General features: G+C 39.0%; 2 protein-coding genes across 2 annotated transcripts; both read right to left on the reverse strand.

Annotated features, from left to right (window-relative positions):
• Window positions 1–194: 194 nt before the first annotated feature.
• LOC128518328 (elongation factor 1-alpha-like) lies at window positions 195–8,828 on the reverse strand. The gene is made up of 8 exons (XM_053491389.1): window positions 8,741–8,828; window positions 7,774–7,929; window positions 2,525–2,704; window positions 2,099–2,395; window positions 1,857–2,007; window positions 1,463–1,719; window positions 595–829; window positions 195–518 (listed from the first exon to the last, which is right to left on the reverse strand). Exons 2-8 carry the CDS (start codon window positions 7,915–7,917, stop codon window positions 394–396), a joined length of 1,389 nt encoding a protein of 462 aa, XP_053347364.1. The 5' UTR covers window positions 7,918–7,929; window positions 8,741–8,828; the 3' UTR covers window positions 195–393.
• A 201-nt stretch (window positions 8,829–9,029) lies between these two features.
• Window positions 9,030–12,286, reverse strand: LOC128518327 (elongation factor 1-alpha). The gene is made up of 8 exons (XM_053491388.1): window positions 12,153–12,286; window positions 11,372–11,529; window positions 10,826–11,005; window positions 10,437–10,733; window positions 10,198–10,348; window positions 9,861–10,117; window positions 9,532–9,766; window positions 9,030–9,433 (listed from the first exon to the last, which is right to left on the reverse strand). Exons 2-8 carry the CDS (start codon window positions 11,513–11,515, stop codon window positions 9,309–9,311), a joined length of 1,389 nt encoding a protein of 462 aa, XP_053347363.1. The 5' UTR covers window positions 11,516–11,529; window positions 12,153–12,286; the 3' UTR covers window positions 9,030–9,308.
• Between the last annotated feature and the right edge of the window lie 9,900 nt (window positions 12,287–22,186).

A 22,186-nucleotide genomic window follows, 5' to 3' on the forward strand; every position in this document is an offset into this window, starting at 1 on the left:
TTGGACACAAATAGCAACTGTCTATTGTCAATACAATCACCAACAGTGTACTATAGTGGATTATCTGTAAAAACTATCAGCTTAAGGATTAAAGTTTAAAAATATGTTCAGTGCTTCCAATCATAATTAGCTAAATAAAGAAAACAGACCCGCTGAGTGATGATGTGAAAAAAGCAGAATCACTCAAAGCAATCTCTTGTTAATAATCATTTTATTTTTTTAATAGTTTTCTCCTAAAATGATTTAATTTAAAAAAAAGATCCCTTCTTTCCTGCGGAAGCTTTTGCGATGGGCTTTTATGAGCATTAACCAGTCCTTAAGAAGGAAGTTCAGGTTCTGAGACACTGCAGAATGGGAGACTCTACATATGCCTTGGGTGTCTGATGGAGGGGTTCATTTGGTTTTGGCGGCCTTCTGAGCAGACTTGGTTACCTTGCCGCCAGTAGCGGCTTTCTTGTCAACAGCTTTGATTACACCAACGGCAACGGTCTGCCTCATATCACGCACAGCAAAACGACCTGAAACAAGAATATCGATTGAGTCAAGATGGCAGAGGTTCATGTAGAAACAAGCATCCTCGATTACGCTACTTACCCAGTGGTGGGTACTGGGAGAAGCTCTCAACACACATAGGTTTTCCAGGGATCATAACAATGATGGCGGCATCTCCAGATTTCAAGCTCTTGGGGTTGTCCTCAAGCTTCTTACCAGAACGTCGGTCAATCTTTTCCTTAAGCTCCGCAAACTTGCAGGCAATGTGAGCGGTGTGACAGTCCAGCACTGGAGCGTAGCCCTGAGAGATCTGACCAGGATGGTTCAGGATGATGACCTGAAAGTAAAAAAAAAAGTAAACAGTTGAGGGCTTTTTATAACCAACAGAAGATTTCATTCAAAAGAGTAAAGTAAATTATTTATTAAATATATTCTATCCATCCCTCCATCTAGGAACCTCTGAAATCCAACTAGGGACCGTGGAGTGACATACACATTGTCACACACACACGCGCACTATGGGCATTTTGGGAATGCCAATTCTTTGGACTGTAGGAGGAAACCAGAGTACCTGTAGGAAACCAACCAAGCATGGGAAAACCATGCAAACTTCACACACAGACTTTTTAGACATCCTTTAAAGACTGACGGTGACTAAGCTGTCGCGGCAAATTCATTCCACCACCTGGTTGCCAGAACACTAACCGGCTTTATGAGAAGGCTTTACCCAGGAGTACTTTCATAAAAATCTAAGATGGGCCCAACAGTCATTGGCTGTTTCTACGTGTTTCTAAATAAAAATGTTTGCTTGAAGTAAAAACTACATTACTGATTCAGAAATGAATGTCATTAGTGTGGCCATTACCTACGCTGTTTATATTCCTCTTAGAAGTAAATTTTAAGTCTTCATATTAAATTCAGTCTGCTAGACTTGTTGACTTATAAACTAAAATTGTTGATGATGTCCAACCTGAGCTGTAAAGTTGTCAGCCTGCATGGGTGGGTCGCTCTTGCTGTCTCCAGCCACGTTACCACGGCGGATGTCCTTAACAGACACGTTCTTCACGTTGAAGCCAACGTTGTCACCAGGCAAAGCCTCAGCCAAAGACTCGTGGTGCATCTCAACAGACTTGACCTCAGTGGTCACGTTGACTGGTGCAAAGGTCACAACCATGCCCGGCTTAAGTGTACCAGTCTCAACACGGCCCACAGGTACAGTTCCAATACCTGAGAGAGAAGGAAGCAAAAAAATTGTGTAAATGTATATACAAAAAACTAAATATGTATGCATATATCTATATATATCAATTAATTAATAAATCTGTTCATTTGTTTTTAACATATAAAATGCTGATTGATTTCACCTCCAATCTTGTAAACATCCTGCAGGGGCAGACGGAGAGGCTTGTCAGTGGGGCGGGAGGGAGGCAGGATGGTGTCCAAGGCTTCCAAGAGAGTTGTTCCACTGGCACCACCTTCTTTACGCTCAACCTTCCATCCCTTGAACCATCCCATCTACACCAGAGTAAAAAAGCCAGAGTAAGCCATCAGCCACCTGTATAAAAAGCAGATATAAATATATAAAACAGATTTATAGTTAATTTACGTTTGTGCTGGGCTCCAGCATATTGTCTCCGTGCCATCCAGAAATTGGGACGAAAGCAACGGTAGCGGGATTGTAGCCAATCTTCTTGATGTAAGCACTGACTTCCTTGGTGATCTCCTCAAAGCGAGCCTGGCTGTATGGGGGCTCGGTGGAGTCCATCTTGTTGACTCCAACGATAAGTTGCTTCACTCCCAGGGTGAAGGCCAGGAGGGCGTGCTCACGGGTCTGTCCGTTCTTGGAAATACCAGCCTCGAACTCACCAACACCAGCAGCAACAATCAGCACAGCACAGTCAGCCTGTCATGAATGAATGAATGAATTCAGGATACATTGGCTTGTATGTTTCCTACTACTATGCAGACTAACAAAAATAATTTTTTATGTAGGGATTTTTTTTGTGTGTGTGTGTGTGTAAAAGACACATACCTGTGAGGTACCAGTGATCATGTTCTTGATGAAGTCTCTGTGTCCAGGGGCATCAATGATGGTGATGTAGTACTTGCTGGTCTCAAATTTCCAAAGAGAGATATCGATAGTGATGCCACGCTCACGCTCGGCCTTCAGTTTGTCCAACACCCAGGCGTACTTGAAGGAGCCCTTACCCATCTAGTTGCAGAGAACATGTAATGTTTCCAGTCATACAATGCAATTTTAAAATGCTAGAATTTGTTTTTAAATTATCCACTGTGCAACAAATAATAAATAAATTCTACATTCTTTAATATTTAAATTATACACAGTGTAATTAATAATAACCAAATGATACATAGTGTAACTAATAATAGTGAAATTATACACTGTGTAGCTATCATCGTCTCACACGTTGTCCATACCGCCTTATCCTTTATACAGGGTCACAGGGGCCTGAAGCCTATCCCAGGAAATCCAGGACATCGCAGTGCCACACATACACTGTTACGTCCTTGGACATAGTTTTTTGCCCTCTATCTCTCTTTCTCTCTCTCTTTCACCTCTCTACTCCCTCTTGAAGTCTTTAAAACCCTGTTTATAACCTCCTAACAATAAATATGTTAAGTGTTTCTCTTATTTTTGTTGCAACATGTGTTTAATTTGTTCTTTAACCTACGAAGGTTGTTGATGGTCAGCAGTGCTAACACAAACACACAGCTTCCACTTTATTTTGTTGCGTGCCGTTTCACCCTAGACGTAAAAATAATAGGCCGCGTAACAAAATTTGGAGGCTCGTCTATTTAGGTTGTTAAAAAGTGGTTACCTGTTGTGGATCGTGAACTGCTTGTTTGGGGACATTTGGAACGGGGAAGGGGTAAGTGTACTTTTTCTCTCTTTCGTTCTTTTGCTGTTTCTGCTCTTTTTTGAGGGGGGAAGAGAAGTTGGTATGTGGGAATATGGAATTTGATTTAATCTCGTTTACATTACTTTTCACTTTGGAGGTGTATAATCGTTGTTGTAAAAGAGATTTGATTTCCATAACAGACTTCTTTAATATCACCGTTCCTAAAGAGGCAACTAAGCAGATTATCAAAGAGAAATTATTTGGGGAGCTGGTAAAAGCTGGCCTTTTAGTCGCACCAGAGGGTGTTTTTAAGGAAGAGTCGGAGGTTAAGGCTGCTGACTTGGATTCTATTCCCAACATGGATCCCAGAGATTCTGGTTCTGACACCTTTTTGGCAATTAAGCTGAGAGAGTTAGATTTCCGGGTCACGGAGCAAGAGTGTGAGGCTTAGCGCATTAAGCTTCGAGTAAAAGAATCTGAACGGGAGCGGGATAGTGAGCGTCATAGATACGAGCTGGAGGCTCTAAGGCTACGTAACAGGCCCGTTCCATCACCGCGAGCTAGGCCCGTTCCATCACCGCGAGCTAGGTCCACTCAATCACCGCAATCTAGACTCTCTGAATCATCAGTGACTGTGCCAATTGTGGACTCTGTCCAGAACCCCAATGATGGTTCCTTTGATTTACCTGCACTTAGTTCCTTTAGTTATTTTTTAGATATGTCCTATTTTATAGCGTTTGAACGCAAAGCTGCGATGGCCTAAGGATATTTGGGCTCTACTTCTGCAATGTAATTTGTCCGGTAAAGCTCAAGAAGTTACAGCTGCGTTACCTATTGAACAATCTCTTGATTATGACGTAGTGATAATAACGTAAGTCTGCTGTATTAAGGGCATATGAATTAGTTCCGTTGGTGTACCATCAAAAGTTTAGGTCTCACGCAAAAATAGCCAAGCAAACGTACGTAGATTTTGCACGAGAGAAAAAAGGCACTGTTCGAAAAGTCTTTCTAGTGGGGTTAGTACTTTTGAGCAGCTTTGAGAGTTAATCTTGTTGGAAGATTTCAAAGCATGCACCCCTGAGAATGGTGTTGTTCATTTAAATGAACAGGAGCAAGCTCTCACCAATGCTGCTATCATTGCGGATGAGTTTGTGTTGACGCATCGTAATGTGTTTTCTTCTGCATGTGAGCCACAAAAATCACCGCCGATTGTTAAAAGCTCAGAGCTACGGTTGCTTGGTAATCGTTCTGCAAGTAATGAAATGTCTGGTGGGTTAGGCATAAAGCTAGTCCTAAATGTGGTGAGGATAGACAGGCTTGTTTTTTTATTGTCTTGCCCCGGGTCATTTTATCTCGCAGTGTTAGGCCTGGAAGCAGAGAAATTCTGGCTCTCAGCCTAAAAATGTAGCATTGGTGCAATCTGTTCCTTAATTAAATGAGTTGAATGCTGCTGTTTATAAACCTTTTCTTTCTTCTTGTTTAGTTTCTCTTTCTCCTGAATCTGAGTCACAGGCAGTAAGGATTTTGAGGGATACTGGAGCCATGCAGACTTTGATTCTGGAAGAGATGCTTCCTTTCTCAGCGGAGTCATATACAGGTAGTGATGTGTTAATTCGAGAATGTGAGATGGGATGTATTAATGTTCCCCTCCATAGGGTGTATTTGGAGTCTGATCTAGTAACAGGACCAGTGACGGTGGCTGTGTGTTCCCGCTTGCCTGTAGATTGAGTCAGTCTGATCCTGGGGAATGAGCATGCTGGTGTTAAGGTTTTTCCTAGACCTATTGTAACTTACAAGCCTAGTATTTATGAGTTACCTGACCTGTCTACCGAATTCTCTACCGTATTTTCTGCCTGTGCTATAACAAGTGACCAGTCTAAAAAGTCTAACATCTTTGTTGATCTTTCAGACACTATCCTTTCCTCTCAACATGATTATGACAAATGTGAGGTGAGTGTGGTGCCTGAAGTTGTGTCAAAATTGACTAAACTAAGTACCTTGCCAGATCTTACTTTTAAGGTTTGCAGGGAGGATTTGATTGCTGCTCAGACCTCTGATCCTTCCCTGGCCCCTTGCATTAAGACCGCGGTGGACATTATGCAGGTGCCAGATGCTAGGGTAGCATATTATTGGGAGAATGGAGTGCTGATGCGCAAGTGGCAGGCGCAATGTTCTGATGCGAAGTGGCAAGAAGTTCATCAAATTGTGATACCGTCCAATTACCATTTGCAGGTTCTTCAGCTCGCTCATGCAAGTGCCCCATCGGGACATTTGGGTGTGACAAAAACCTTTCATCATGTCTCTAAATATTTCTTTTGGCTTGGATTGAAATCATCTGTTTCCAAATTCGTTCGTTCCTGTCATAGTTGTCAATTGGCGGGCAATCCAAACCAAATCATTCCCCCAGCTCCGCTTATTCCGATACAAGTTATTGGTGAGCCGTTCGAACGATTAATCATCGACTGCGTAGGGCCTTTGCCTAAGTCAAAGTCAGGGAATCAGTACATATTGAGATCTCATCAGACACTTAAGTCCATGCTTCGAAAGTTTTGCATTGCGACCGGTAAGGATTGGGTGGAAGGTTTCCCTTTGATCATGTTCGCTGTAAGGGAGAGTGTTCAGGAATCGCTGGGTTTTAGTCCAGCAGAACTGGTTTTTGGACATACAGTGGAGAGGTCCCCTTAAATTGCTTCGTGAGCACTTGTTGTGTCAAAATCCTTCTCCAGTGTCTATCCTTGATTATGTTAGTTCCTTTCGTGAGCAGCTTAATAAAGCATGTGAGATTGCCCGCGCTCATCTGGAAAACTCCTAAGACTAGGATGAAAGCCCAGTATGACCTTAAGAGTGTAGTACGTACTTTTCAGCCTGGTAACTTTGTGCTTGTCTTACTTTCTGTTCCTGGATCAGCCCTACAGGCTAGGTTTACCGGTCCTTACACAATTGAAAGAAAACTTGGTGATACCAATTACCTTGTTGGTACTCCTGACTGCAAGCGAAAGAGTAGAGTATGTCACGGGAACATGCTAAAGGCTTATGTGGCCCGTAACCAGCCTCAAGATAATTCCACTTTAAACTAGTCTGTGTCTACTGTAGTTATGCCATCACTATATAATCCTGTCATATTTTAAAAATTACCATACTTTTTGTGTGGTGAAGGTGTTACGTCCTTGGACGTATTTGTTTTTTTCCCTCTATCTCTCTCTCTTACCTCTCTGCTCACAAGTAGGAGGAAATACCTACCACCTGACATTGATTGGCTGTGCCCACTGATTGGAGGATGAGAGAGAGCAGTTGGGATTTAAACAGCATTGCTAACACGGCTCAGGGTGGCTGTGAGTGTCAGAGCATGCTGTGAGGATCCTTTCTGGATCCACTTTTTGGTCCTATGAATTCTCTTGCTGCTTTTGTTGATTTGTACTTTTGTTAAGTTGGCTTTGAGTGGAATTGTGTTAATTTACCTCTATGTATTCTTATCATTAAGAAAACTAGTCTTTGTAAGTTATTGTTTGTTCTTTATGAGGCCTTAAGTTTTTGTAACTGTTAATTTAGTTTGGGGTTTAGTAGAGAGGGGGTGCCATTTTTGTTCAAGTCGGTTTCTTTTCTGTTTGTTAGTTAAGGGGTTAGGGTATTTTGATGTACTTTTGTTTCTTTTTCTTTTGGCGGGTTAGTTAAATTCTGAACACCAGTTATAGGTGTTTTTGTTTGTTGTTTTGGCCTAAGCCCCCTCAAAGTTTTTAAAACCCTGTTTATAGCCTCCTAACAATAAATGTTAAGTTTTTCTCTTATTTCTGTTGCAATGTGTGTTTAATTTGTTCCTATGAAGGTTGTTGATGGTCAGCGGTGCTACCACAGCTTCCGCTTTATTTTGTTGCATGCCGTTTCTCCCTAGATGTAAGAATAATTTGGGCTATGATAATTTGAATTACTATGGGCAACACCAATTAGCCTAACCTGCATGTCTTTGGACTTTGGTGTAAGGAAACCCACCAATCACAGGGAGAGCATGCGAACCTAATACACACAGACCCTGAGGTGGGAATCGAAACCAGACACTGGAGGTGCAAGGGCGAAGGTGCTAACCACTAAGCCACTGTGCTGCCATTGTGTAACTAATCATAATGAAATTAAATACAGTGTAACTAGTAATAAAGAAATTGCTCACTAAGTAACCAACAATGAAAATGCATTAGTATGTCGCTAATAACATTTAAACCCTTTTAATTTGTAACCGATAAAATGGTTTAACCAGTAATAAACTTGACTGTTCAAAATTGCTCAGTAACTAACTGGTCAGCAGAGGGCGCTCTTACTGCACGCTCAGGCGTTAGCGCGGCGCGCCCATAAAAAGACAAGCAGCATGCTTTTCCCATGTGTTCACGGTTTATTCATAGCACCACCGAATGTCCGTGTGCAACCGCACCTCAGCTGCTTCCTTCTCGAATTTCTCAATGGTTCTCTTGTCGATTCCTCCGCATTTGTAGATCAGGTGGCCGGTGGTGGTGGATTTGCCGGAGTCGACGTGACCAATAACCACGATGTTGATGTGGATTTTTTCCTTACCCATATTGGCGATTTACTGTGGAGAAACACGGGTTTCGTTAGTGACATGAGAAGTTGTGTTAAAACGACACGATTTCTTTAGAACGGTCAAAATGACTGGCGCTTCAACGTCAATGTGGCGTTCTGTAGTGATCCGTATTTGAGATAATGGCGTGTATATATATTTATATATATATAAACTACGAGCTTAGAAATCAACCCAAGTAGCTCAAACAGGTTCGCTAATTTTGCAGCGTTTTTTTATCGTCATTGAGAGAATATTAAAACCATGGAACATGCGTTAAAGGAACTGTACTGGGGTCCGGATTTCCTGCCACCTGTACAAGCACATTTCCAGTCTTGCGAGTTTGATTTATATCCGGAATTAGGGAAAGACAGATTAACAGGTTCCTCGGTTTTTTAGTATTAACCCCTCCCCTCCCGTGTACAAGAGTGATCAAAGGAAACTGTGACTCAGCCCGGCTCCCCCACCCTCTCTTTTATCCTCCATGTTGAGCCGTTGGAGCTCGTGTGTGCGCGCGCCGGCCATGTTGTTTAAAGCACTGGCATAAACCCGCCAGCGCGCGCGCCCTCAATGACAATATCGCGCACAAATACGCTTTAATACAGAGGAGAAAACAAGCGTTTCACTCTGCTGTCTATTATACCCGCTATCTTAAGTATCCCCACAGCGTATTACATTTAAATAATAAATCAAATACGGTTTAACTACATACATTGTAACATGTGTAATTAAAATAAAAATTAGATTGAAATCCAAAAATCACTCCTCTATATTCAATCAGCCCCCCTCAAAAGGTTCATTAGCTGTAAGCCTAGTAACTTACCAAATCCCTGCAGGCCTGAACAACCCAAAGTAAAGCTGGATAAAAAGGACCGAGTCACACTGACCGTCCTAATTTATACTGCTTCGTCAAGTTAGGGAGGGTACCAGGGCCTGGACACTTGATCTATGATACGAATAAAACTGGGGTATCATTGGTTGGCACAGCAGGCATACGCAGTCATGATTGGACATAAATTTAAAACCATCAGAATCACAGCAGACAAGACAGCTGAGCTGCACCAGCAGTTTCCATACAAATAAATGGAGGAAAGAAAAGAAAAGCATACACGTTGTGCAATTTTTAATACCTTTATTAATTTCTCAGCAGCTTTCTTTCCAATTTTAACTGTGGCAACAGGTGCAGATCTAAACCATTCAACTCAAATTAACAACTGAAAGATGCTATCTGTCAAACAGTGAAGCCACAACAATTATCCTTTCCTGCGAAAATTTTTCCGATGAGTTTTAATCAGCATTAGCCAGTCCTTGAGTAGAGTGCCCAGGTTTAGAGAAATTCCAGGAAATGGGGAAGGACGCCCCACCACCTTTAAAACAACTGGAATGAGAATTCACTTGGTCTTGGCAGCCTTCTGTGCAGACTTTGTGACCTTGCCAGCACCAGCAGCCTTCTTCTCAACACTCTTGATGACGCCGACAGCTACGGTCTGCCTCATGTCACGCACAGCAAAACGACCTAAAAAAAACATAAGGGGAACAAAGCGTTAGTCAGGTCATAAAAAAACGAAACAGTAAAAGTCTCCCATTATGCAACAAGTATGTTGGAATACTTACCAAGAGGAGGATAGGTGGAGAAGCTCTCAACACACATGGGCTTGCCAGGAATCATTTCAACAATGGCGGCATCTCCAGACTTCAGGCTCTTGGGGTTGTCCTCAAGCTTCTTACCAGAACGACGGTCAATCTTCTCCTTAAGCTCAGCAAACTTGCAGGCAATGTGAGCAGTGTGGCAATCCAGCACTGGAGCGTAGCCCATAGAGATCTGACCAGGGTGGTTTAGGATGATGACCTATAAGGCAAAGACAGACAGGTTAGTCTTCACTAGAACAAGCTTCAGGCTAAAGTAAGACATTTGAAGATGGAGGAAATGGAAGCAGGCCAACCTGAGCATTGAAGCTGCCAGCCTCCATGGGTGGGTCGTTCTTGCTGTCTCCAGCCACGTTACCACGGCGGATGTCCTTCACAGACACGTTCTTCACGTTGAAGCCAACGTTGTCACCAGGGGTCGCCTCAGGGAGGGACTCGTGGTGCATCTCAACAGACTTGACCTCAGTGGTCACGTTGACTGGGGCGAAGGTCACAACCATGCCAGGCTTGAGGACACCAGTCTCCACACGGCCCACGGGTACAGTTCCAATACCTGAAGACATGAACAGCCAAATGAGCCGATTGAAAAAGCCAAAAAGCTTGTACGTCTACTCTTAAAATAAAGTCACAAACCTCCGATTTTGTAGACATCCTGCAGGGGCAGACGAAGAGGCTTGTCAGTAGGCCGGCTTGGGGGCAGGATGGCATCCAGGGCATCCAGGAGAGTGGTGCCACTGGCATTTCCCTCCTTGCGCTCAATCTTCCATCCCTTGAACCATCCCATCTACACCAGAGTAAAAAAAGTCGGAGTTAGCCATCAGAAACCTGTATAACAAGCAGATAAACATATAACAGATTTATAGTTAACTCACATTTGTGCTGGGCTCCAGCATGTTGTCTCCATGCCATCCAGAAATTGGGACGAAAGCAACGGCAGCAGGGTTGTACCCAATCTTCTTGATGTAAGCACTGACTTCCTTGGTGATCTCCTCAAAGCGAGCCTGGCTGTATGGGGGCTCGGTGGAGTCCATCTTGTTGACTCCAACGATAAGCTGCTTCACTCCCAGGGTGAAGGCCAGGAGGGCGTGCTCACGGGTCTGTCCGTTCTTGGAAATACCAGCCTCGAACTCACCAACACCACCAGCAACAATCAGCACAGCACAGTCAGCCTGGAAAAGAAACAAAAGGGGGGGATAAGCTTGTCAATGGTCACAACACTTACCCAGGTTAAGAAAACAGCTAAATGAATCAAAGCACATACCTGTGAGGTACCAGTGATCATGTTCTTGATGAAGTCTCTGTGTCCAGGGGCATCAATGATGGTGATGTAGTACTTGCTGGTCTCGAACTTCCAGAGGGCAATGTCGATTGTGATACCACGCTCACGCTCTGCCTTCAGTTTGTCCAACACCCAGGCGTACTTGAAGGAACCCTTACCCATCTAGAATTAAAGATTAAACTTTATCAGAAAAAGCTTCATGACAAAGCATTGACATTCAAAATGATATTAAAATTCAGAATGATATTAAAATCTTTAATGAGGCAACAATTTACTCTAAAATCTTTAATTGTTGCCTCATTAAAGATTTTAAGATCATTCGTTGGAGGGGGAAGGGGCTGCAGGCGGGGACCGGCTTACACGCGCAGCCGTGGGCGCCATTACAGCTAACTACGTCACAGCGCATGCGCAAGCCCCTCCCACCCCCACACCCTGCCGGCTCACACGCACCATAACGCGTGCTTCGGGCGCCATCTTGGCTCAAGTGAGTCAGAACTTAAATTTTCATATAAACTGCAACCAACTCACCTCAGCGGCTTCCTTCTCGAACTTCTCGATGGTTCTCTTATCGATGCCTCCACATTTGTAGATCAGATGGCCGGTGGTGGTTGACTTTCCAGAGTCGACGTGGCCGATAACCACGATATTAATGTGGGTCTTTTCCTTTCCCATGATTTCTTAAGTTTCTGTCGAGGGGAAAAAAATAACCATTTAAAAGGGGAAATATTTAATTAACATTTTATTTCGTCAAGATTCCTTAATGCCTTAATCTTTAACGCCTTACTGAGAAGTAAAGAGAGTCGGGGCCTAACTTAACCTGTAGGCCGGCCACACGCCAGGGAGGGACACGTGTTTAGGGCCACGTAAGGTTTACAGAAAAAAAAAAAAAAAGCGAACAAGGCAACTAAATAAAATGACATTTTATACAATGTTTAAGCATTTAAATTTATTTTAACATCAACCGCCAAATTTTAAACACTCACACAGGCCTGAGGGACTCCTAACTGACTCGGAGCCTTTGTTCTGTACGAGGTGAACCGGCAATTATTCAAAAAATGACGATGACCAATTAACAACTAAACACGAGTTTCAAGACACACATCGACAAGAAAAATTCTAAATCAACCACAAAACAGCTCATTAAAAAGCGTTTTCAATAAGCCTATCAAACATTCCAACACTACATCATTCTCTACGAAAAAACAACGGAAGTCATTTACATCATAACTGTAACACACACAAAGAACGCTATAAAAGGCATCATTTCTAGGTAGAAAAGGTAAGATCAGGCCATTTAGGAAGCACTTACCAAGGTTTGGCGATTAGTCCGCAGCAGCTGCTCCCCTATGCCAGGTTAACAGAAAGAGACCGAAAAATGCTTGAGACTCGGAATTTATATGCAAGTAGGCGGTCGGGTTTCCTCCCTCCTCCCGCACTGACCCGCAAATCGCACGTATTTTCACAGCAAAATCTCCCCGCCTCGTCTCTGTGACATCATCAATGTGCTTCACAGATTCCGGGCTTGACCCACTGAAGTTTCATCTAAAACATTTGAAGACAAAAATATGGATGCAATTATGTTTGCATCCCTTGGTTTTTTATAAGACTACTGGATATGATTATCAGAATATATTCTTTATAATGTAAGCATGAAGCATTTTAACTAGACATGTAGAGTAAGCCTTTGTGTTGGTTTTCACTTTAAATGGTTAATGCATTATCTCTGCATTAGTTTGGAAATAAGCCTTTCTCTTAGAGCCCCTAATAGTCTTACTGCTCTTAGACACTATGCCTAAGTATGAGTTATGAAGCCTGTATAGGGCATGTTGCCATGTTTAGTATGTACTCTATATGTCAAAGCTGGACACATGACTCGTGCTAAGGGATGGGCTCACATAAAGGCTTGAGCAATCTGAAGTATACTGTATGTTTAGTTTGTTTATATATATATATATATATATATATATATATATATATATATATATAATACATACATAATATACATGTTTAAATATATACATGTATATATATATATATACTCTACTCACTGTGATACCTATACCTGCATACCATAGCTTTGCAAATAACAAAGGTTTACAGATATTGAAACTGCTTGCAGACTTTTTGAATGCACATTGTATTCACAATCAGGTATTTACATTTGAAACCCTTGGCTGATAATAGAAGATGAATCACCATTGTCTACTCTGGGTCTCCTCCCAAAGTTACACCTATTCACATTCAAACTTGATCTGCGGACAAGGACATTGTGGGGGTTTTCCTCAATTAGCACACTTTATTCAATCAAAGCCCAAACTGATTATGTCTTGCTTAAAAATCATACTTAATTTAATGGTAAAATTATACTGAAATTGGTTTAGAATTTCTGTTTAATAAAGACATTCTAACGTTACCAACCTACAGTATATTAGCCTACTGGTACCACGCTATGCGGAGTGCCTCGTAGTCTCCATCACTTTGTAATTGACCTATTTCAAGCAGCTGGTATCCCTCTGAGCCTCCTCTCAACTCCATTTTGCTTCCCTAGTTTACAGGCCTAACCAACAGCTGTTTCTTTCAGTCAGACATGAATTGAGCAGATACATGCACAGTCTCATACACTCCAGGACCATGCAGTGGTTTAAAAGCTACCTCCATGACATGCAAAATGTAACTTCTATTATAGTAACTATCAAGTGACAAGTTTTTCGTGCAACACTTATTTAAGCAGAATCTGTTTGGGTATTGGAATATTTGCTACTATGGTCTGTGGAAAATCTTAAACAGGAAAACCATGGAGAATTGATCATATTTAAGCTAGGTATTATATGTACCTTATTGAAAAACATTTATTTTCCAAAGATATGTACAACAAAAAACAATAATTTTTCTAAATTATTGTAAATAATTTTAAATGATAATTACAACATATACAAGTCATCTAAACAAATAGAAAGAAATAGAATCAAAACTCTTTATTTTGAAGACAAATGACTTCTAAATTGGCCAACCGCGAAACAATGGAGCAAGCTTCTAATACCTTAAACTAGTTAAAGCATGTATGCAAAGTATTAACTGTGAACATGGTTTCAAAATGCAAACACGTGCAAATTAATTTTTTTCTTTATTTTTGTTCGTTTGGTTTTTAATACAGTACAAGTTTAACTGAATGTAGTAGCTTTTTAAGTATTCCCAAAATGTTAAGAAAGCAGGGAGTACAAGAAGACAGGCAACATGCAACATTTGAAACCATGCATTAATTGAATGTCGTTAAAGGAGAGACTTGCCACCAGACCTGATAAACCAGATTTATTCATACATTCATGTTATAAAAGTTTACTCATAAAAAAAAGTCATTCACTCTGGATAGTATTTTTGAATTTACACAAAACATAAATAAGAGTTACTTATTACTGTGTTAGTCCTTAAAATGTGGAAAACTGTAAATAGGAAAAGATGCATGTGTGTGTGTGTGTGTGTGTGTGTGGGAGAGAGAAAGAAATGATAAGCAGTAACCTTCACAATATACAGTATAATGCAGAGGCTTTCCATAACCCAGAGGCTCACTTTCCATAAACAAAACACCTTAAATGGCCAAATATGTTGGATATTTTTATTTCCATCCCTTCAACAACAATTAAATTAACCATGATTAGTCAGCATACGATTTTCTTGCTTTTGTGTTTAGTTTAGAATGAGCTCCTGCAGAGCTTCACTTTACAGGCATTTAATTAAGTAACATTTACTTTGGGAGTTAGTTTAATTGCTAACTAATCTATATGATAATAAAGGGATGGGCCATTTTGAGACACAGATGTCAGTTAAATATGCAGGACAGAGTAAAAGCCTGAACGAAAGAGTTACATGGTGTGGTCTGAAAGGGCAGTCATATGACTAACACTGATAAGAATTTATCACAGAAGTGGAGCACCAAAGCAGACGCATAAACGATTAATATATTGTACTTGAAACAACAGTTAGTGTCCGTTTTTCTGCCTTAACGTTTTTCCTATTCTTAAGGGAAAGTTGTTTGTTAATGGCTCCAGTCTCTTCACCTTGTTTATGTGTCTCACCTTCCCTGCACATGTGAGACGTCAAAGCTTATCTAAACTCTGTCCCCAGTTAGCTTTTTCTTTTTTTACCAGCACTGAAACCAGACCTTACTCTCAATCCAACGTATTTGCCCTAAGATAATGGTCTGCTATCAAAATTGTGGGGGGGAACTTTTTCACATGTTTCGCTTTATATAGCAAGAGCATAGTCCACCGTAAACTTTAACTATTTGACTGGCATGTACTGTAAATGACACATGGCACTCTGGATCTAGGTCAAGTGCTGGCAGGGCTTCATTGTTGAGTCATGTATTTGGAAAGGAAGGGCCTCAACCTTCTATTTTCCTCTAGGACATATACACAAAGCAAGTCGGTTGAACTCAAGAAAGTGTTTAAGTAAAAATTAACCTGTTTAAAAGCAAAGAAACATCCAAATTTAAATTACTCTTGGAATGAAAAAAAAAAAACTAGGGCAAGTGGCAAATATTGAACAAAAAAAATCTCTCTTAAGATACAGTAGTTATGCAACTTGCCCCTTTGACAGATAAGTAGAGATAAATATAAGATGCAGTCTTATTAACACCTGGGTTCTGAAGCTGTTACAAAGAGCATGAAATCCCAAAACTTTGCACGTAAGCGCAAATCCAGTTGGCCAACCCCACCCTCCTCTGCCCAAACAGCAAGAAATGAAATGCTCACACTTGCTAATTTACTCACACATTCCACAGAGAATTTGGGTGTGATTTCTGATGGTGGTAATACTCACTTGCATGTGTGAGCACCCTAGGATCCTGCCTGAGAACCTGAGAATGCAAATAAGTCCCATTAATGTGCAAAAGGGATTCTTTTTTCATGCATTTTACAACTGTGAAGGGGTAAATCATGGCACTACACAAGACACAAGATAAGTCAAAAGCTGATTTATTGTATTGCCAAAAAATAAAGTAGACACATTTATAAAAATTTGTACAGCTTTCCACAATTTTGTGGTTACACATTTCCTGAAGCAATTTAACATTACATGCTAATTTAACCAATTTAGCAAATATATTTAGTATTTTATGAAAGCGATTTGTTTTAAATATTACAATGGAAATATCTTTTTGTCTTAAAAAGACAGTTTCTATTAATCAGTCCTATGTTACAAGACAGTACAAAATTTCGTCTGTATTAGTAGAATGAATAATTCTATTATGTTTTCCCAAAGAGAAGATAACTCATGAAAACCAGATATACTACTCATATTCTGGAACAGGATATATAAAGTGCAAAATACCATTATCCTGAATCAATATTCTAATAAAAATTATAATGTGTCTGTTTGATGTAATAGTTTAGCAGCCAATATAAATTAAAAACAGTGATGGACCCATGGAGCATTTCTGCCTTTATAGATGTGGGGAAGTACCACATGTAAGAGATAAACATGTATGTACAGGACTTTAAACTTTAATGGCTCTGTGTTTAACCTGACACCCAATTGGTAAACATTCTATCAGAAATCACTAAAAGGAAACCTTTTTAAGAAGCTAAAAGATTCTTATTAATTACAATATGTGTTTCAAATTAAACAAAATAAAACCACACACAATATATACTCCAATTTTGATCAGGGTGGGTGTAGGTTATGATATTGGATGCTTTCTCTAACTTTAGTCAAACTATTAGGACATTGTTTTTAGGATAGGAACTAGGTTTGAACTTAAAAATGAAAGACAGAGAAAAAGAAAAATGCAGTAAAGGAGAAAAATTACCTGAAAGGAAAATTAACTGAAAGAGAAAATAATAGGAAAATGAAAATAAAGAATAAGAGACAGAAATGAGACAATAGGCAGAAAGAATGATATAGGGAGTAATTAAGGGGGAACTAGAGACAGACAGAGATAAAAAGGAGGACAGACAGAAGGACAAAGAAAGGGACAGCGAGGGAAAGGGAGCAGGAGGAAAAAAAATGTTAATCTGTGACGTTGGCGGATATATCAGTGACGTTTCTGACGTATTTTTCCTGCGACGAGAAAGTCTAGCGATGGAGATTTCGGCTCTTTTGACTGAGTCAGATCATTTGACTCAGCAGACCAAGAAGAGTCGATTCCTTCAACTCACTAAATAGATCCTTGGCATTTTCCTATTAAAATTTGAAAATTAATTAATTAAATAATTAATCAGTAATTGTTCTTCATTGGAAATATTATCTTGAAAATAAAAGAAAATATATCTAAATGTTTGTAAATTAGCATTAATATTATATTGTACCTGCTGCATGTGTGATTCATTAAATGATTCATTTCCATTGATACTGAAAACCGGGTACATGTTCACCAATGCTTCTCAGGCATGCTCCCTCATACACACCTCAGAGTCATACACACATTACTTTATTAAGTTACAATGTAATAGGACCAACGTTTTTTTTTTTTTCTTTTTTTACATTTAAAAAAAGTGTATGAATAAGTAACGAGGTAACCGAACTTTTAAAAGTCGCACCCATGCTGGTTGGTTATTAGTAACCAGATCAAAGAGTCCACGCTTGAGTGAACGACACATCACTATTTAGGGTCGGTAGTTTAAACCGTAAGCCAAAATTAATATATTGTGATATATAATGGCCTGGAATTGGAAATATTCTGTAACAAAGGAGCTGCTGTCCATCCGATCAGAGGAAGAAATCAAACGGCTCGAGATGCTGTGGTGTACGAGAATATTACTCAAATACTCAGAGAGCGCAGGGTTTTAAGAGGAAAGATGCAGGTCAAAAATAAACTGAAAACTCTACGGAAGAAGTTTTACTAAATTAATCAACACGACGGCCAGCTGCGAAAGTCAGCCTTTCGATATGTGTCACTATATTTGGGGAGGTGGACTTGCGCTTATTTTAGAGTTTATCCCTCAGAGAATGATGCTGAAGTGACGCAGACATCCTGAAGTTTGTGCCCTTAAATCCATTTATTTTCCATTAAGACTAATTGTATGAGGGTCATTCTACAAAAATGGTGGAAAGTGCTGGCACTTACATTTGCTGATGCCTAAATCATTTAAATGGACATAACAGACACATTATCTGTATATCTTCAAAAAATATATTAATAAATTTTCCTACTTTCCTTCTTTAAACTTCAATGTTTAATTGTAGCATTCTTCTTTAAAAGGCCAAGTTCAAAGAAATGGCTTTTTATTTTGATCATACTTCAAAGCAGGACCATATACCTTTCATCTGAATTTTTTTATGAAATAAATCTGATTTACACTAAAATCCATATCTTACAAAAATCATGACAAAAACAACTGAATACAATTAATATGAAATTAATATCAGTTACCAAAAATATGTAATTGTTGTTACTGGTTTATAAAAAGTTTTATTTTTAAAATACATTTGATACTTTGAAATTGTTTCTGCATTGGAGGTTACTAGATAAAGAGCACTGAACAAATGCAAAAGGGATTTCAGATGTATATTTTCATTTGTTTAGAAATGTCATTTGTCAATTTTTTCTTTTTGCAATTTTATGCATTTTATAATTATAACTGTTAAATATTGGACATAACCGATAACATTTAATAAATATTTTTGAACTAATTGAAAACCATGTACACATGCAAACCATTTTGTAAATATTTTTTCTCTAAATTGTCATTGGAGTTACCGTCATTTGTGTTACCAGGGAGAAAAGTAACACCAGTTATTAAGTTTTTAAAAATTCATTAAGTTCTACTTTTTGTGGATTCATAAAGTTTTAAAGTAAGGCATTGCTATTAAAGAAGTTATAGGTGTGAAAGAATAATTACATTTCAGGAGATTTTTATCATCCAAATTTCACCTTTTCTGTGGAATGACCAATTAGCTTTAAAGTCACTTCTTACGCTCATACGTAACGCTAAATCAAATCTAACACACACATACACCTTTAAACACATTTCTTGCAACAATGTATCATTTTTACAAGAGCTCTTTTGTTGACTTGGAAATTATTAAGGGAGATTTAAGCTTAGAATTAGCAAAGACTCAAAATGTGGTTAACTGACATAAGGACATTAAGACCGTTCTAATGATTGTGAAGAAACCAGAGTACCTGGAGAAAATCTACAAAGCACAGGAAGAACACACACACACACACACACACAGGAGGTGTCAGGCAACAGTGCTGACTCCAGCACCACAATGGCCCATTTGTTATTTACAGTATAATCGAACCCTGACCCTGGAGGTGCAAGTCGACAGTACTATTCACTAAGCCACTGTCCTAGCTATTTTATATTTAATTACTGATAATTACATTTCAGTTATTTGGGTAAAAGCGTTCTACTTTTAAAAAGTGACATTAGCAGTTGATATTATAATATTATTAAAAATAATAGAGACAAAAGAATGAGATATTTTGCATTTCTACTTCTCATGATCTTCATGAAATTCAAATAAGGCTTATTGTTGTACATGTGACTTCAAAAGGTGAATTTGTTCAGGTAACAGGATTTAGTAAACATGTAATCCATGGATAATGATGTTTTAAGCATGAACTGCTAAATAGATTTACATTAATGACTATTTGCACACTTAAAAAATATTTTTCATAATGGTTTTGTTAATGCTTAAATAATATCTAAAACATGCTTATTAAATACCTAAATTATTTTTACTTTAAATTCATATTTTCCCCCAGAATCTCCTCTATCTCCTCAGTCACCACAGAATAAAAGTGCCAAGAAAGTATTACAGGGGGGAACAAATCTTCTAAAAGAACTCTTGTGGCGAATCCCATCACCAACATCACAGTGGTTGACCCAGTCTAAAAACCATGATGAACCTTAAAAAATAATAATTTAAGCAATTTCCCTCTGGGATTAATAAAGTTCTTTAAATCTTGAATCTTGAACCTAAAACCATTTCCAGTGTCGCAAACAGCTCAGAGACCCAGGAATGCATGAATTATGTACATGATAGTCATGTAGGTGAGTTTGAACTTGCTAGCTCCGCTTAGTCTTAATACTAGTCCATACGAATTTAGCTTGATAAAATATAAACCATCTAGGTAACTGTTTTAAACAATGGTATTCTTCTGTTGTGCATATTTACAGAATCTCATCAATTACCACCGCACAATTATTTTATGTCAGTAAGTTTTCTAATGCACTTTTCTAATGTGAGTAAGTTTTCTAATGCACTTTCTTGTACGTCTTTTTTTATATATCCTATATCCACTTGGACGCACTTTAACGCAATGATTTCATCCAAGAAGATGGTAAATATTTTGAAATGTATCACGTGTCATCATTGTAACTTTACAATGTAACTTTAAAACAAGGGGTAGGCCTTAAATCAGCTAATTTTACTCCCCTTATATCAAGGGTTACATCTAAAATCCAAAGATGGGGTAATCTCCCCCTTTCATTAATCGGTAAGATTAATGTTGTTAAAATGAATATCTTACCAAAATTTTTATTTTTGTTTCAGTCGATTCCCTTATTTTTGCCGAAACATTTTTTTGTCTCACTGGACAAGATTATTGGTTCTTTCATTTGGGGAGGGAAGCCAGCTAGGGTTCGTAAAACTTTATTGCAAAGATGCAAATTCAGTGGAGGACTTGCATTACCTAATTTTCTAGCTTACTACTGGGCTGCTCACATCCATAAACTTTGCTACTGGTTAAAATCTTCTGGATCCTCTTGGTGTAAATTGGAGCTATCATCCTGTAAGGGATCTTCTATACCGGCTCTCCTCTATTCCTCTTTACCCATAAAACCTATGTATACTGATAATCAGGTGGTTCTTAACACACTTAAGATCTGGTTTCAGTTTAGACGGCACTATAAATTTGTAAGGGCATCTTCCTCGGGTCCTCTAAACGATAACCATTAGTTTCCACCATCACTCTTGGACTCGACATTCTCAGTGTGGAGTGAAAAGCGTATAAAACAATTTAAATATTTATATGTGGATGGTGTCTTCGATAGTTTTGCCAATTTGTCATCTCGTTATGGTCTCCCCATTATTCACCTGTTTCGCTATTTTCAAATTCGAAATTTTGTTGCCAAGTGTTTCCCTAATTTCCCCTCTTTACCTCCAGAACAGCAGTGGGAAACTATGCTATCATTTATTCCTCATCATAGAGGAACCATTTCTAAACTCTATGATTCTATCCTTTCTCTTAGTATCCATTCAAATGTTAAGCTCTACATGGGAGGGGGAACTGGGAATGCAAATACATAAGGAGTCCTGGGAACAGGCTATAGCGAGGGTACGGTCTTTCACCTCTTGTGCTCGTCTTGGACTTATTCAATTTAAGGTCATACACAGGGTACATTTCTCTAAGTCTAGACCGTCTGAAATTGTGTGTGTGTTTTTTTTTTGTGTTTTTGTTTAGTTGTTTTTTTTATAATATATAAATATATTTATTTAGAAAAATAAAGAAAGGTAAATTGTATGTCTGTAACTGCAAGTACTGTATTGTTTTCCTTTTTTCAATAAAAATATTTGCAAAAAAAAGAAATAATAAAACAAGGGGTAGCTTCAAGCAAGCATTTCTTTAGTCAGTGACTTATAAGTGACTTATAATACAGTGATTTATAAGGCACTACCATTGATTGTATAAAAAATCTTATCTTGAAAGTAGCTCTGTGGAAAGTTGACTTTTACCTACACATGTATTAGAAAGAAGAGAAACTTTTACAATATGACCAAGAAGTAAAAAGATTTCAGATCTGTCGTTGTGTTGTATGTGTTGTTGCCCCTTATACAGTCACATTGTGCTATTGATTTCATAGTAAGAGCTTTTTTTCCACATTTTTGGAAGAGCTCTTTAATTTCGACTCATTTTTTTAACAATCAGCCATTAGTATTTCGACATGGGAAACTCTTCGGAACATTGTGGTCGCTTACCAACAGGCCAGAATGCATTTTTTTTGTCTCAATAACTTCAAGAAAGAAGAAACTGATCAGAGGCCAAATTACTGATGTACAAGAAGAATAAAGCATTTCGATATGTACCGTGGGTGATGCCTGAGCTCTGGTTACTGTCTATGTGAATGTACTGTGTATGTGCTCCCGGTGTCCATAAGGGTTTCTTGGGGATTTTAATTTCCTCCCACATTCCAAAATGCTAGTAGGTGGACTGTTAAGATAAATTGTCCCTAGGTGTAAATAAATGTGTAATAAGCTCTTTTATTCTAACGAAGTTATCGTTTCCATAGCAGCCTAAACTGGGACTTATTAGTACTTATTAGTAGTGTGTCGTCCACACCAGAATACAAGCCTGGGAAAAAGCATTCAATTCACAAACATTCCTTCAACGTTCTT

The sequence above is a fragment of the Clarias gariepinus genome, chromosome 3 (genome assembly GCF_024256425.1).
Source record: "Clarias gariepinus isolate MV-2021 ecotype Netherlands chromosome 3, CGAR_prim_01v2, whole genome shotgun sequence".
NCBI classification, from domain to species: Eukaryota; Metazoa; Chordata; class Actinopteri; order Siluriformes; family Clariidae; genus Clarias; species Clarias gariepinus.

What these genes read in the sequence shown, in the direction of transcription:
- LOC128518328 (XM_053491389.1), bottom strand. Translation starts at nt 7,917, where the DNA reads ATGGGTAAGGAAAAAATCCACATCAACATCGTGGTTATTGGTCACGTC. An exon ending in TCGAGAAGGAAGCAGCTGAG is followed by an intron (nt 2,705 to 7,773) that starts GTGCGGTTGCAC and finishes CTCTGCAACTAG; the next exon opens with ATGGGTAAGGGCTCCTTCAA. An exon ending in CTGACAACTTTACAGCTCAG is followed by an intron (nt 830 to 1,462) that starts GTTGGACATCAT and finishes TTTTACTTTCAG; the next exon opens with GTCATCATCCTGAACCATCC.
- LOC128518327 (XM_053491388.1), bottom strand. Translation starts at nt 11,515, where the DNA reads ATGGGAAAGGAAAAGACCCACATTAATATCGTGGTTATCGGCCACGTC. An exon ending in TCGAGAAGGAAGCCGCTGAG is followed by an intron (nt 11,006 to 11,371) that starts GTGAGTTGGTTG and finishes CTTTAATTCTAG; the next exon opens with ATGGGTAAGGGTTCCTTCAA. An exon ending in TGCTGGAGCCCAGCACAAAT is followed by an intron (nt 10,349 to 10,436) that starts GTGAGTTAACTA and finishes ACTCTGGTGTAG; the next exon opens with ATGGGATGGTTCAAGGGATG.